At 33.0% G+C, this 15,496-nt stretch overlaps 1 protein-coding gene across 1 annotated transcript in view; it reads right to left on the reverse strand.

Moving 5' to 3' along the window:
• SPAG16 (sperm associated antigen 16) overlaps positions 1–15,496 on the reverse strand; it is an 869,771-nt gene that overhangs the window by 818,526 nt on the left and 35,749 nt on the right. The window contains exons 7-9 of the mRNA XM_033859808.2: positions 12,725–12,842; positions 8,081–8,150; positions 571–680 (exon numbers count right to left, since the gene is read on the reverse strand). Of these exons, the coding sequence (XP_033715699.2) occupies positions 571–680; positions 8,081–8,150; positions 12,725–12,842 (298 nt within the window). The remainder of the gene's footprint in view (positions 1–570; positions 681–8,080; positions 8,151–12,724; positions 12,843–15,496) is intronic.

Below are 15,496 nucleotides of genomic sequence, written 5' to 3' on the forward strand. Positions count from 1 at the left end.
CCTGGACCAGGGCACAAACCCGTGTCCCCTGCATCGGCAGGCGGACTCTCAACCACTGCGCCACAAGGGAAGCCCCAGACCAGACATTTTTAATATCATTTTTTCTGTAATCACGGAAGATTTTAACTCTCATCCTGATGCACAGCAAAGGCGCTCAGATATAAAGAGATTCTTAAATGGGGTATAATTCTTTCCATTCTTCTTTTTGAAAAGACTAATGAAAGTTTGAAGTTATAGTATGAGAAAATAAATAAGGGATGATCTGATAGTTATTTCTTTTGGACAAAGGTAATTTTAAGCAGAAGAGTGAGCAGGTGAGCAGAAATGGCCATGATTAAGTTTGAGTAAGTGGCAGAGTGATTCACTGAGCTGTCTCTGCCACTAATAAATGTGTGTCCCTCAATTAACTAGTTACTAGTAACATTTAAGAACCTCCATTTTCTATCTATAGACCAAGTGGTTTGGAATACATAACTTCTAAATTACTTTTCCAATATAATAATGATATGAGTCCGTGAATCTGAATATCTGAGAGTTAAGTATGAATTAATGGAAACAAAAATATCATACCTTTGTATTAACTTTCATCTTTGTTTTACGTTTGCTTTGTTCTCTGGCTTCACGAAGACCTTTCTGAGTAGGACCTTCTGGTGCATTTTCCTTTTCACAATTCGGAACAACTATAAGATAATACAGTTTACTCTTAATGTTTATACTGTTTGTAAGAAATATTATAACCAAAAAAATAAGAAAGCCAAATTCATTATACACGTATTTTTTGAAGTATTAAACTAATAATATTAAAATCATACTAAAATGTTTTAAATGAAGTCTCAAATTCATTTCCCAAAAATGCAGGGTGGCATTGCCGCAAGGTTAGTGAAACAGCATTGCAAGCAGTTGAAAAGCATGTGAGCCAATCTCCAGTAACATTATATCTAAATTCCTGTTATCATGAGGTTTCATGTGTTTATAAACAAAAGTTGAAGGGAGTCAAAGGAGAGAATGCTAAGCAATGACAAAATTTCCCAAGTGGAACTGTATAATAAACAAAGAGATTTTTAAATGAATATTGTATTAATAAAATATTCTCTATGCTTCACAATGTTGAGAAAAAAAGAAAAGAAAAAACAGGGTAACATTCCAATACAGTTGTAACATTGGTCCCCACAGTCTCCTGGACATAAAGGAATCATCTGAGGTAAAAAGAAAAGTGACAGGAAAAGTCTGTTTCTTTTTCACATCTTTCCATATACATATACATGTTCAGGTATACATAATTTCCCCCTGTATTTCTAAACAGCCAGCTGATTTCAAATAACTAATATGGTTATAATCATTATTAACTCATAATTAAGTGACTAAATGTTCTAATTTATAACATTAATTTATAATAGAGAAAAGATGATGAACACAAAAATATGTGGATGATTTCAATGTCAAGACTCTCAAAGAATCCTGATGTTATAAAGTAAGGAAGCATATGCTAACATTTAGTTTCTTTCCTGATCTAATTTTTCCTATTCAGTACCAGTTTCAAGGAAGAAAACCATCAAAATAATCCCCACAATAACATAAAAGCCGAATGCTGCATAAGTTAGTACTACATGAAAGTACTTTTAAAACTTCTAACACTAGGGTATCCAGACTGCATGTCCTCGCTCTACGGTGCTACAAGTTAGAGCCCCACAGCATCTGGAAGTCAAAATGTGGAGAAAAGGCAACAACTACAGCTCATTGAGATTAGAGAAAAATTTTCACTTCAAATTCTCTTTTATTGTATTTTCCTCTTCAACAGCCAAGAGTGAAAGCCTGATAATAATAATAATTTAAAATAATAGTCATTAGCATTTATGCCTCATTGATGTTTTACTATCTAACAGGTACTGGTCTAAACAATTTACACGTATTATTTCATGAAATCCTGTCATTAACCCTGTGAAGGTCACTACCTTTTGTTCCCTTTTACATATAAGGAGAATTTGTATAGTAATATCTACAGGGAAGAAAGGAGAAAGCAGTAAGGAGAGAAATCCAGGATTCCAGTAGATAATTCTAGGAATACGAGCAGACCTCAGATAGCATGCAAAACATTACTAAGCACCACTTCGTGAAAGAAATAAAATAAAAAGCAAGAAACAAACAAAATGGTAAGGATAAATGAAAGTAAAAAATCAAAAAGGGCTTGGTTTATATATAAGGATATGTAGTTGTTCCACAATCAAAATGAAATTACAAGAATTTATACTTTATAAAAATATTTTAGGAAAAAAATCGACATTTGCAACCAAAACATGAGAATACACATTGCATAGTGTATGTGTAATTGAAAGAAAAGTAACACTTAATTATTTCTCAATGTACCAATAATAAACATGATTCCCACTCTCTAACAGATAAATATCACTTTATACAAAGATTTGTAGAACAAATGAGAGACTCAAACATTGGGTCCTTGTCACATTCATAAAAGTGCATATAATTTTCAAATTCCACATAGTGCTTCTTAATGTTTAGTAACACCCTGGCAAAGTCCATTTCTCCATCACAGGATCCTCATGCTTATCATCTAATGCTTGTTAATGAAAAGGCCTATAGTACTGACTGCTACTATGCAGTTTCCCAAATTTTACTTGGGCACAGTCACTATCTTAAGGAAGATACAATTCCTTAGTAAACATCAAATAAATAAACAAATTTTCACTCATAGAAATTATAGTTATTGTACTCCCAGTGCAAAATTTCACCCATTCAACCATTTCTTCATGTATGCATACATTCAATCAATGTTAACAGAACATGTTCAGGCCCCTGGTTAACTGTCAGATATGCATGAATATATTCATTTAACAAATACGTAAGTACCTATATTGTGCCAGTCCTTAACTCCATTATAGATTAAACACAGCTGAAAAAAGAATTACTTAACTGAAAAAAATGTTCTGAAGAAATTATCCATAGTTTATGACAGGGAGATAAACAGAAAATATCTAAGAGATTAGGAAGCTAAAATGAGATCAAGTACACATCTAATTGGAATTCACAAAAAGGTAACAGAGATAAAGGGAAAGAGGTTATATTTGAAATGATAATATATCTTTCTAAACTAGACCATATACTACATAGTCATAAGAAAATGACATCTTGTAGTGAAATTCTGAGCAACAAAAAATACCCAATTTAAAAAGCAATTAATTAAACTAAAACCTTTGCTCTACTATATATGACATCTGTTTGTGATGCTGAAGTCAGCTTTCACAGTTTTTCACTTCATAAAACATTTCCAATTTCTAGAAGTTCTTACTGAATTCATAGTTTCCTATCATAATTTACAAGATATCATAAAATACAATTATATGTATTTTTATACCTACTTTGGAAATAGGTATCATCGTATTCAAATTGCAACCTCATATGAAATCAAACATCAGCTAACACAAACATAATAAAAACCAGCACACTGATAAACTTTCTGAGCTTATATAATTTGCACAAAAAAAGTTTTCTCTCATAATATGTAATACTAAAGTGCTTTCTGTGTAGTTTCTTGTAAATATTTGATACATATTACTTTCCATTACAACACAGAAAAATGTAACAAAACTATCACTTCAAACATCTAGCTGACAATAATTCACTATTTCATAGTTTCTCCTAGGAATTTTTCTATTATTCTACATACCAGACAAGAGTAAATGTAGAATTATAAACCCTTTTCAGGTAAGAAATTTGACTACTAAAACATTAATATTCTCTCTAGGTGGTAGCAATTATGAATAATTTTTAAAACATTTTATCATTTAAAATTTTTCTGTAATAAGCGCATCACTTTGATAGTCAAAAAATATGGTACATTTAAAATTTTTTGATAACTACTCCAAGTGAGTCTAAGTTTTATCTTATTCCTTAAATTCAGATTAAATAACAATTAATTAGTCTTTTTCCCAAAGTTCAGAGTAAATGACAATCAAGTCATTGTTTCCTAACTACAGGGCGAATTACATTTAATCTGAAGAATTTCTACTGCCATACCAACTTCTGTTCAAACTGAACGAAAAATAGGTAGATAAATGACAGACAGATAAAATACTTTAAAAATTAAGCCAAAATGAGAAAATGAAAAGGGAAAGAGTTAAATATATTAAAATAATTGTGAAGGACAGCAGGATTTACGAAGAACCACCAGTTAACCAATAAACCAAGTTCTTTTCAAAGTTGACTAAGTAAGGTTCTAGTTGATCAGCCAATCTGAGTAATAACAGAGATCACACAGCCAAATGCTGGCATGCCACAAGGAACTTAGGAAAAGGAACTGCAAGTCCTTTATCTAAAACTAGAAGGCATGTTTATAAGGAGCACAAAATTATTCAGTATGGAATTTAAGGAATAACTTTTATTCAGGTAACTGAGACTATGAAACTAAAAAAAAAAAAAGAAAACCTGTTTTCTTCATGTTGGGCTTGAATTTATTTCTTTTGATCAAAAGTCACTTCAAAACATCACAGATAAAAATGTAATTACAAACTTGATCTTCAAAGTAACTTATAAATGTCAGCCTAGAAAAACATGTAATATATTCATTTATAAATTAGATTAAATACCAGGAGATAATTTCATAAAGGAGTTATCTATAAACCATTATTTTATTTTAATAGAGATCTCAAGGATAAATAAATAAAATCATAAGCTCTTATAAGTAGAATGTAACATTTAGAGATTAACTGATGCAAGCATCAATTCAATGCACAGTTCAACCTTTATGCCATCTTATATTTATTGTTTTTCACAGTCTTTATTCAACTTGAGAGTTAGAGTTCCTGAAATTATGGTAGTTTCACATATCATATTTATATCTGATTGTATTCTTCTTAAAAGTTATATATATATGAAAAAAATTTTTGATGTAAACAGAAATAAATATTTTTTGAAAAAAATGCAGTAAGGAAAAAATGAAGAAATAATCACATTACCCAAATAAAATTATGTAAACATTTTCGAGTTTCATATATTTAACAGACATGATCTTATACTACATGTTTTTATTTCTTAACATTAATATTTTAATATGAACATTTTTTATGTGTGATTTTTAAAGACTTTCTAGTATTGTATGATCAACTATATTGAAACATTCACTTGTGATTAAAGATTAAGACTGCTTGTATAGTTTTGTTACTATAAATATGAGTGCAATAAACATCCCTGTGCATAGACTCTCTAGGCATCACTGAGCATAACTGATATTTCTTTAATATAAAATATTAGGAAAGGAACTACTGAATCAAGGCTGAGAAAAAGTTTTTGAATATGAGAATGCTACACATTTCTTTTAAGCCTTAATCAATCAGAGAACACAATGAACAGTCATCTGGAAATACCAGAATGTTATTTTTATTAAAAATTCACCATTTTGCAGTCTCTCTATATTTTAGAGCTTCCCATCATTCTTTTCTAAGTCAACATTATTGAGGTATAATTTACATAAAATAAAATGCATACATTTTAAGTGTAGAGTTCGGTAAGTTTGGACAAAGATAAGTAGGCATATAACCAACCACCTATATCTTCAAATCAAGATATAGAACATTTGCACTACCTCCCAAATTATTATTTTCTTATCCTTTACATACCTTATAAAGCATTATTTTACAAGGCTATAATTTTAGTTTTTATCAGTCACTTTCCTTTTAAGAAAATTAAGAAGAGGAAATCTTAACGTTTACATTAACCAGAATTTAACATTTCTAAATCTCTGTACAGTATTCAATTCTGCAGATCTAAGTTTCTTCTGGCTTACTTTTCTTTTGGCCCAAAGAAAATAGTTTAGCATTTCCTGTACTTTAGAATGGCTTGCAACAAAATCTCTCAGCTTCATTTGTATTGAAATGTTTATATTTCATTCTAATTTCTGAAAGATATTTTTATTGAATATAGAATTCTGAATTAAATTTTTCTACATTTTAAACATGTCATTTCATTGTTTCTAGCCGCCAATATTTCTGATGAGAAATAAGCCTTTATTTGCATTATTGTTTCCCTATAGGTAACGTGTTTTTTCTCTCTTGCTGATTTCAAGATTTTCTCACATAAATTTTGAGTATGATGCATCCAGGCATGATTTCTTTGTGTTTATAGTTAGTTGCTTTTTTTGGATCTGTGAGTATATGCTTTACATCAAGTTTGGAAAATTTTAGGTCATCTTTTGTTTAAATATTTTTATGCCCCATTCTCATTTTTTTTCCTTTGGGACTCCAATTACTTGTATGTTAAACAGGCAAATTTTCCTTAATTTTTTTTCTCTCTCTTCTTTAGAATAGATGATTTTTATTGATGGCTCTTAAAATTCACTGACACTTCCATCATCTCCAATCTATTGTGAAGTATAAAATTTTGATTTTAGTTATTGTATTTTTCAGTAAGAGATTTCTATTTCCTTTTTTTTTTTGAGTTTCCATTTATCTGCCAAGATTCTCTACCACTTCATTTATAATGTAATATTTTCCTTTAAGTCCTTGATCATATTAAAAAATAGTTGCTTTAGCATTTTTATCTGCTAAATCCAACACCTGGGCCATCTGAATATAGGTTTCCATTTATTGTTTTTGTCTTGATTGTGGATCACATTTTCCAATTTCTATAACATAACTAGAAAACTTTAATTATACACTGAGCAGTATGAAGGTAGATTATTAAACTCTGGACAATTATCTTCCTCTGAAAGGTACTGATTTCTGTTCTAGTAAGCAGTTTAATTTTTTGATGATCACCTTGAATTCCAGGCTTAATTTTATGTTCTGTTCGAGTGGATCCATGGAAAGCCCTAAATATTCCCCAAGGTTCTCTAACTTGGCAAAATTCAAACTCTAAACTCTGTTTCCCCTAGGAATCCTGTGTAAGCTTTCTTTTTGGTTTTATAGGGTGGGTACAGTATGGTTAATGTTAATATGGTGTCACCAAGGTGTTGAAGAGGTCTTTCAATCCAGGCCTGGCCAGAACGCCAATATATCCCATCACTGCTTGACAATTAGAATCCCTGGTCCCCTCTTTTTGTTTTGTTTTTTCTGTTTTTTACTGGTTTTAATTTTTATTGTAGTTGATTTACAATGTTGTGTTAATTTCAGGTGTACAGCAAAGTGAATCAGTTATATATATACATATATCCACTCTTATTTGGATTATTTTCCCATATAGGCCATTACAGGGTACTGAGTAGAGTTCCCTGCGTCACACAGTAATTACTTATTAGTTATTTTATATATAGTAGTGTGTATATGTCAATCTCAATCTCCAAATTTATCGTCCCTCTCATACCCCCTGGTAACCATAAGTTTGTTTTCTATATCTGTAACTCTATTTGTGTTTTGTAGATAAGTTCATTTGTACCCTTTTTTTAGATTCCACATATAAGCGATATAATATGATATTTGTCTTTCTCTGTCTGACTTACTTCATTCAGTATGAAAATCTCTAGAATAGCCAAAGGAATCTTGAGAAAGAAAAATGGAGCTGGAGGAATCAGGCTCCCTGACTTCAGACTTTACTACAAAGCTACAGTAATCAAAACAGTATGGTACTGGCACAAAAGAGAACTATAGATCACTGGTCCCCTCTGAATCCTAAAGAGTCTTTTCTCTCTGGCAAATCTCAGGTAGTCTTGCATGTGTAGCCCAGCCATCATCTAAGGACTCATAGTACACTCTCTCACAAACCAGGCCACTGTTCATTGCAGCACCCTCTTATCTGGTGCCCTTTCCTACAGATTCTAGATGCTTCAACAACTTATGAACTATAGTCTGCCTTTTCAGTTCAAACAGGACTGCCATGCTCTTCTTGACCTCCATCGCCATAGAGTTTGGTTTGGAAATTTTCCCAGACAAAAAGTCATGATGATGGTGAAGCTCAACTTACAAATTTTCCTTCTATCATTTGCCTTCTGTGACTTGTGATGTTTTCCAATGCCTAAAAATAGTTGCCTCAAATATAAGGTTAAGAAGTCACCCTATCAGCATTTTGAGTTCTGACAGGATTGAAAAATCACCAACCTATAATAAATTACAGTTTTATTATATTTCACTTTTACCTGTAATTTCAGGAGCATGGAAACTATGCCCTATTTCCATACGCTTCAGTGTTTCTTGAAGTCCAGAAATCTAAAAAGTAAAATCCAAAGATATGAGGTTATATACTAAATAACTCAAAAAATGGGTTAAAATACAATGTTTAAATATTGATTACAAAATATAGAAAATATTAATTTCTCTTGGATTAATTCCTATGTATTTTAAAAATTTAAACATTAATTGTAACAAAAGAAAACACAATTTTATTAAGTTTAAATTCAATTCCATGGCAAGTATTAAGTATCTATTATGGGTAAACGCCTGAAACATTTATTTCACAGCATAGTTTCCTGAGACAACAATACTCACTGCACACTTTTAATGATAATTATTTCAGGTGTCTACTTTGAGAGTTTTCTCCTCTGTTGAAATTGCTTCACAACAGCCTAATTCATCTTTATGTCCATAAAAGATGAGGTAAGTATTACTTGGGAAGTAAAATATGAAGAGACTGTTGTTATCCTAAAACTCTTAACTCATCTTCCACCCACAAACTTACTCCTTGTTTTATTTAATTTGTTAGTTTGGTGGCATACCATTTACTGATATTTCCTGAAAAACAGACTTAAATTAAAAATTCAACCTTAAAAAGCTATCTCATCCCTTATATGATTATACCAACACAAAATATCATCTATTTAATTATATACAGATACACACATTTTTCTACTATCATTGAGTAGCAACATTTCCTTATTAATGGAAAATAGCAGATAATAATTTGTAATCTATGGATTAGTGCTCATGAAATGCCTGGGTGGGAAAAAAAAGTAAAATTTTTATATCTATTTTTGGATGCCAAATGGATTATAAAATTTTTTAACGAATTTCTTATTTAGTATAGTGTAAAATTTACATAAAAGTTGCAAATATGGTACAGAGAGTTCCTGTATACCCTGTTTCCCCTGTTAATGCCATGCATTACCATGGTACATCATCAGGCTCAACATCCAAACCAAATTTGGTTGGTGGTCCATCTATAGCTGCCCACAATAGTTCCTTTGTCCTTTGACATACTCCATTATCATATTGGGTATTTCCTTCCTCCCTCCCTTCCTTCCTTCCTTCTTTCCTTCCTTCCTTCCTTGTTTTCTTTTTTACATTATGAACATTTCCTAATTTCTAGCACAACATGATGCCCCAAATGCTCACCCGGGCTCATCTTGTATTTTCCTTACCCAGACTACACTCAGCCACTTCTCCAAGGAGCACTAACTACTTCCTCTTATTGGAGAATAGTATTAGAAATTGATATTGGGCACTGGATATACTTGCTGCTACTGCAGTGTCATTACTTCTAGACCCTCTCAGCAGACAGACCTAGAAATACATACATATATATGTATGTATCTTTTAGAATTTATCCTAAATTGAATCCCATGATCCAAAAACAATAAAATGTAATCTATTATACATATATATATATTCTAACAAATAAATTATATTTTATCTTTTTTGAAACATGGGGCTCTAATTCAGAATTTTGGACATTTTCAGTAATTCTGTAAAGTTGAAACTAATTAAATTATAGATGTTTCCATAAGACTTAAATAAATTTAAAAGTTGGGGACTTCTCTGGTGGCCCAGTGGTAAAGAATCCACCTTCCAATGCGTGGGACTCAGGTTTGATCCCCGGTCGGGGAACTAAGATCCCACATGCCTCGGGGCAACTAAGCCTGCGTGCCGCAACCAGAGAGTCCACGCACTCTGCAGCCCAGGCGCCACAACCAGAGAGAAGCCCACGTGCCTCATTGAAGAACCTGTGCGCCACAACGAAAGATGCCGCATGCTGCAAAAAAGATCCTGCGTGTCGCAACAAAGATCCTGCGTGTCGCAACTAAGACCTGACACAGCCAAAAATAAATTAAATAAATAAATAAATAAAATATTTTTTAAAGATAAATAAAAGTTACATTGTTTATTATCTATCAAAAGAATTTATAAATACATATTTATTAGATTTTTGTCATCTCACAGTACACTTTCACTCTTATATACAAACTAAATAGCATTAAAAATTCTAAAAACTAACCCTTCTTCATGCAAAGTATTTGAGAAGTCTATATGTTAAGAGAAACACAGTAAGCTAAATGGTCATTAAGATAAGGTTTTTAAGGAAATGATAAGGAAATGACAATGAATGAGAGTCAGGACAATGAGGTCCAGATGTTATGGATCTCACAGAAGGCGTAGCAGAGGCCATGGAATAAGCAAGGTATATTAGGTTCACACTCAAAAGAACCACCCAGAACCATGTACCTAAACACCAGGAATATAACCAAACCAGTCACACTACACTAGAAAGTGAAGGCCGAAAGGATAGCATGTAGACTTTGGGCCAGTGGACACATAAGGGTCTCTTGTACTAGGAGCCATCTGGGAAGAGTGAGAAGAAAAGGATGCTATTTGATGACAGAAAATTAACACTGACAGATATGTTTTAGCTAAACAATCAGTTAATATAACATTCAAACACCCTGTGTTAAACTCAAAGAGACCGTTTTAACCCAGAAAGATCTGGATAGTCTTTAATAGCAGGTTATGTTTTATTTTGCCTTCAGCAGGAGTAGGGGTTCAAACACAAAGTAAGTTGTAGATAATGAAGATACAGTTCTTTACATATCTGAATGGTAGTGTGTAAAATTCAACCCTTCCTCATAGAGAGAATGATTTTCATTTTTAAACATGTTTTCATTTTAGATACATATCAATCATAAGGCAAGTAATTTTATCTTTGTTTAATGAATGAGAAAAGAGACATATATGTAAAGTTACCTGAATGTTCACATGGCTACTTTGTAGCACAGCTGGGACTGACTCCTATCACTCCTAATCCTTAGCTCTTGTAACCAAACCAGTGATGAGCAATCTGAAACCCAAAGACTGTATATGGCCTAAATATGTCCTTAATATGGCCTTTGATCTAACCTCATGTTAGAGATAGGGGAACTGATGGCCATTCCAGGAAGATAACTTAGCCCTAATCACACTGATATTGCCTGGAAGATCTAGTCCAGTGATAGATAGATGGCAGATGTAGAAATCAACAACCTGTAGGGGAGTGTAGGCACTTGCCATCATGGATGCCTGGAAGGCCCTGATATCCCTGAATATTGAAACTTAGTCTGAGTGGTCTGTCAGAGACACCAAAGTATACGTGGTCACTTGGGAATGTATGGCCAGGGGACTGATGGATTCCTCCTGAGAGAAGAGTAATAGGGAGATGTGCATGAAAACAGGGGGAAAAGGAGAGTAAGATGAGGAGCAAAAGTCTAAGTTGTTTTGTGGCAGGAAAAGAAGCAGGAGCAACCTGAATCTAGCTCACAGTGTTCCAGGTTGTAGAACTGTCTCTTGTTGGGAGGCTGTGGGGACAGGTTAGATGAAAAAGAGCAAAGAGATGAAATTCTGAAGGCTTGACAATACAGTACCATAAAAATGTAAACTATTATTAAACTATTTTTATGCAATATTACCATTAATGCAATTCATACATTCAAGAATACACAATTAAATTTCAAGCACAAAGAAACACGAAGGGTTTCCCTGGTGGCGCAGTGGTTGGGAGTCCGCCTGCCGATGCAAGGGACACGGGTTCGTGCCCCAGTCCAGGAAGATCCCACATGCTGCGGAGCGGCTGGGCCCATGAGCCATGGCCACTGAGCCTGCGTGTCCGGAGCCTGTGCTCCGCAACGGGAGAGGCCACAGCAGTGAGAGGCCCGCGTACCGCAAAAAAAAAAAAAGAAACAAGGAGACAAGTGATGTTTTTATTGTAGTAGCTGAAGATTATACTCAAGAAAAGACAATATACAGTTGATTAAAGTATGTCTTAATAAAATCATTCACACTTTTGTAACCATCGTGCAAGCTTCTGTAGCTTCTGAAAGTTTGACCAAAAATTAAAATCTCCAGAAAACAATAAAAGAATGTTAAGCATAGTAGCAGTTTTATATTTTCTAATAAAGTGTTACATATTTTTAATGTGGCCAAGAAACATTTTGTTTTATTTTTCTTGAATTCTATACTAGAGATTCCTCACCACTACCCCAGGCCTAGGCCTATACAAAAACCCTGCAAGAAGAATGAAAAAGGGTGTCAACAGCAAAAATGACTGAAAATTGCATCAGTAACTAGGTGTTTCAAATATTCATTTGGGGGTAAATTGCATGGACTTTCTATTCATTATCTCATCTAAGTTTCACAACAATATTAAAAGATAGGTCATTGTGGTTATACTTTATGTATGAGAAATCTGAGTTTAAAGTGTTTAGGTAAGGTCCAGGTTTATAGCTGTCAAAGAGGGCATTTAAAACCCAGCTTAAATGTTGTTATGTTTTAATGGCTGAGTTTTTCTCTGTAACTATATTTTAATAATCTCCTAAAAAGTTATATTTTAATTACATAGTTTTAATTCAATAATAATCTTTGTAGTTTTAAAATGGATATAATACTTTTCCTGGATGTTTCCAAATTAATCTTTTTTACAGCATGACAATTGGGGGAAATCTTTTAAAATTTAATTCAGAAACAAAACCAATATTTCTAATAATGTTATAAAAACTAAATGGTTAAAAATCATTTTCAGGTAGCTTGGATGGTCTCTTTACCTGTCCCACTGCTCTGTCTCTTTCCAAAGAGGTCAGCATTTTCTGCTTCAGTAAAGCGTGGTGCTTCTCATATAATACTCTTATAGTTGGTTCATAAGATGCGTAATGTAACTTCAACCTATGAAAAATAAAGGGCATCTTAAAGGGTAATTGAGTTAAATCAGTGATTCCATATAACACCTAAATCTTTTTTCTATTTTTTTTCATTGGAATAAGAAATGAATTAACCATATAAAGGTCAACACAACAGAGCCAAGAAGTTCAAGAACTACTATTTGGCATACAACTTCCCTGCAACCTAGGTGGAGGTGGGAAAGTCACATTTCTCTTGGGTTAACTAGTTCTCTGTTTACTTTTGTTGTATTCAAGTATGCACCCAGAAGTTGCTGCTATTCATTGACAGGAAACAAAATTGCAGTTTCTTTAATTAGAAACAATTTTCAAAAAGACAAGGGCTACAAACAATAGATGATTAAACAGAAAGGGTGTCATTCACATCAAAATTAAGGATGGTCTTGAAAACAAGTATGAATAACCTCATATTAAGAAAACTAAGTATAAAATATTTTGATATCTCAATTCATCTCAACGTATGATATAAATTTTAAGAATCTGTTTTATTTGAAAACGCTTTCAAAATATTTTTTCACTTTTATGAAGCATGATTTACATGGAGTGAAATATATAGACCTTAAGTATTACAGTTTTCATGCATGCCCAGGTAGTCCACATTGTCATCAAAATATAGAGCATTTCTAACATTTCAGGAGATTCTAGACCTTCATATACTTGGAATCATAGAACATGTTCTCTTCAGAAACTGGCTTATTTCACTCAGCATAATTTTTTTTTAGATCCTTCCATGTTGTTGTATATATCAGTAATTCATTCCTTTTTATTGTGAGTACTATTCCTTTGTATGTATATTCTACAATGTGTTTATCCAATATTATGCTGATGAAGAACTGAGTTATTTTCAGTTTGGGACTATTATGAATAAGGTTTCTATGAAAATTCTTATACAAGTCATATAAGATATTTTTGGTTATGTACCCTCATTTCTCTTAGAAACCATACCTAGGAGTTGAATTGCTGGGTCGTAATTTATACTTCCAACAGCAATATATGAGACTCCTGGTTACTTCACCTCTTTGCCAACATTTGGTGATAATTAGTGTATCTAGGGTTTGACAATTTTATTATCAATTTTGCCAGTTTTGTTATATTTTTATACAACCAATATATGATTTTGTTGAATTTTTCTTATGTTTATAACTTTGCTAGTTTATTGGTTTCTGATCTTCTTTTTCTTTCTTTGTATTTAATTGTTCTTTTTTGAGCTTCTAAGGTACAAGATTAGACCATTAGTTTAAATTTTTCTTCTTTTCTAATATAAGCTATCAATTTCACTTTATGCACTGCTTTGGCTGAATCCCACAAATTTTAATGTTACATTTTAAATCATTCAGTTCAAAATATTTTCTCATTTCCTTCTTTGATTCATGGGTGATTCAGAAATATGTTACTTAATTTCCAGTTATTTGGAAATTTTCCAGAGCTTTTTGTCATTGATTTTTAATTTAATTTGATTGAGGTCAGAGATACTTTGTACGGATATCAGTTCTTTGAAATTTATAGAGATTTGTTTTATGGCTCAGCATACGACCTATTTTGGTGAGCATTCCATAGGCACTTGAAAAGTCCAAAGTATTGACAGAATTCAAGAAATATCAATTATGCACAATTAATTTGTCCTATTCTGTCAACTTGAGAATTTTTTCCTATTTTTCTAATAATTGCTATAAGAGGAATGTTAAAATCTCCAATTATAACTATGGAAATATCTATTTTTCCCTTCTGCTTTATCAGGGTTTGCTTCATGTATTTTCAAGTCTTATATTAGAATCATGCATATTATATCTTTCTGATGAACTGACTCTCATCAACATGAAATGACTTCTTTTTCTCTGGTTCTCAGGATGTCCCTGACAATGTTGTTTCTGTAGTGCTCCTCCTCAGGCCCTATGGGCTTGCAGAGGTAGTCCTCCTGCCCTAGAAAGAGCTAACACTTCAGCTGTGCTGCAAGCTGCTGCAGAGGCCTTTCGAAATTTACCTTTAAGCTTTTTATAGGGCAAGTCTAAAATAGTTCCTTCTCCAAGACTAGAATAGCTCAGCTCCTATGGCAGGGTTTATCAAGGGTCTTAACTGAGTGCTCAGAGTATTCAGTGAGTTTTCTCCATTGTAGCTGGTCAGAACTCCTACATCTCTGGAATCTCCATTTGGCACACAGTTGCCCAGGAGCTGTTCTTTGCAGGCTTCATGTTCTCTTACCATGTACTTCCACAACTTAGTATCTGGTCAAAGACTAAAAGGAACCACTACAGATATTTCTCAAGTACCTTTTCATGTACCTCCCTCCTTTTGTGCACCCTGTCCTGCAAATTCTAGCTCTCTAAGCAGCCCTGAACTCCGACCTCTGCCTCGTCAGCTCATCAAGACTACCGTGGTCTGTTTGGGTCCCACCTTGTCATACTATTTTCTGAAAAGTGACTCCAGACAGAAATCTGGGCTGATCATGCTGCTCACTTTGTGTATTTCCCTCCTCTTAGACATCCCAGTTCTACTCTACAAAACAACACCAAAAATTCTGTCCAGTTTTGTAGTTCATTACAGTGGACAGCTAGTCCAGTACCAGCTGGAGAGCTAGCTTTATACCAGTTATTCTTATATGACTCAAAGCAGAAGTCTCCCAAAATAATTTTACATTTGTTT

The sequence above is a fragment of the Tursiops truncatus genome, chromosome 7 (assembly GCF_011762595.2).
Source record: "Tursiops truncatus isolate mTurTru1 chromosome 7, mTurTru1.mat.Y, whole genome shotgun sequence".
Lineage (NCBI taxonomy): Eukaryota > Metazoa > Chordata > Mammalia > Artiodactyla > Delphinidae > Tursiops > Tursiops truncatus.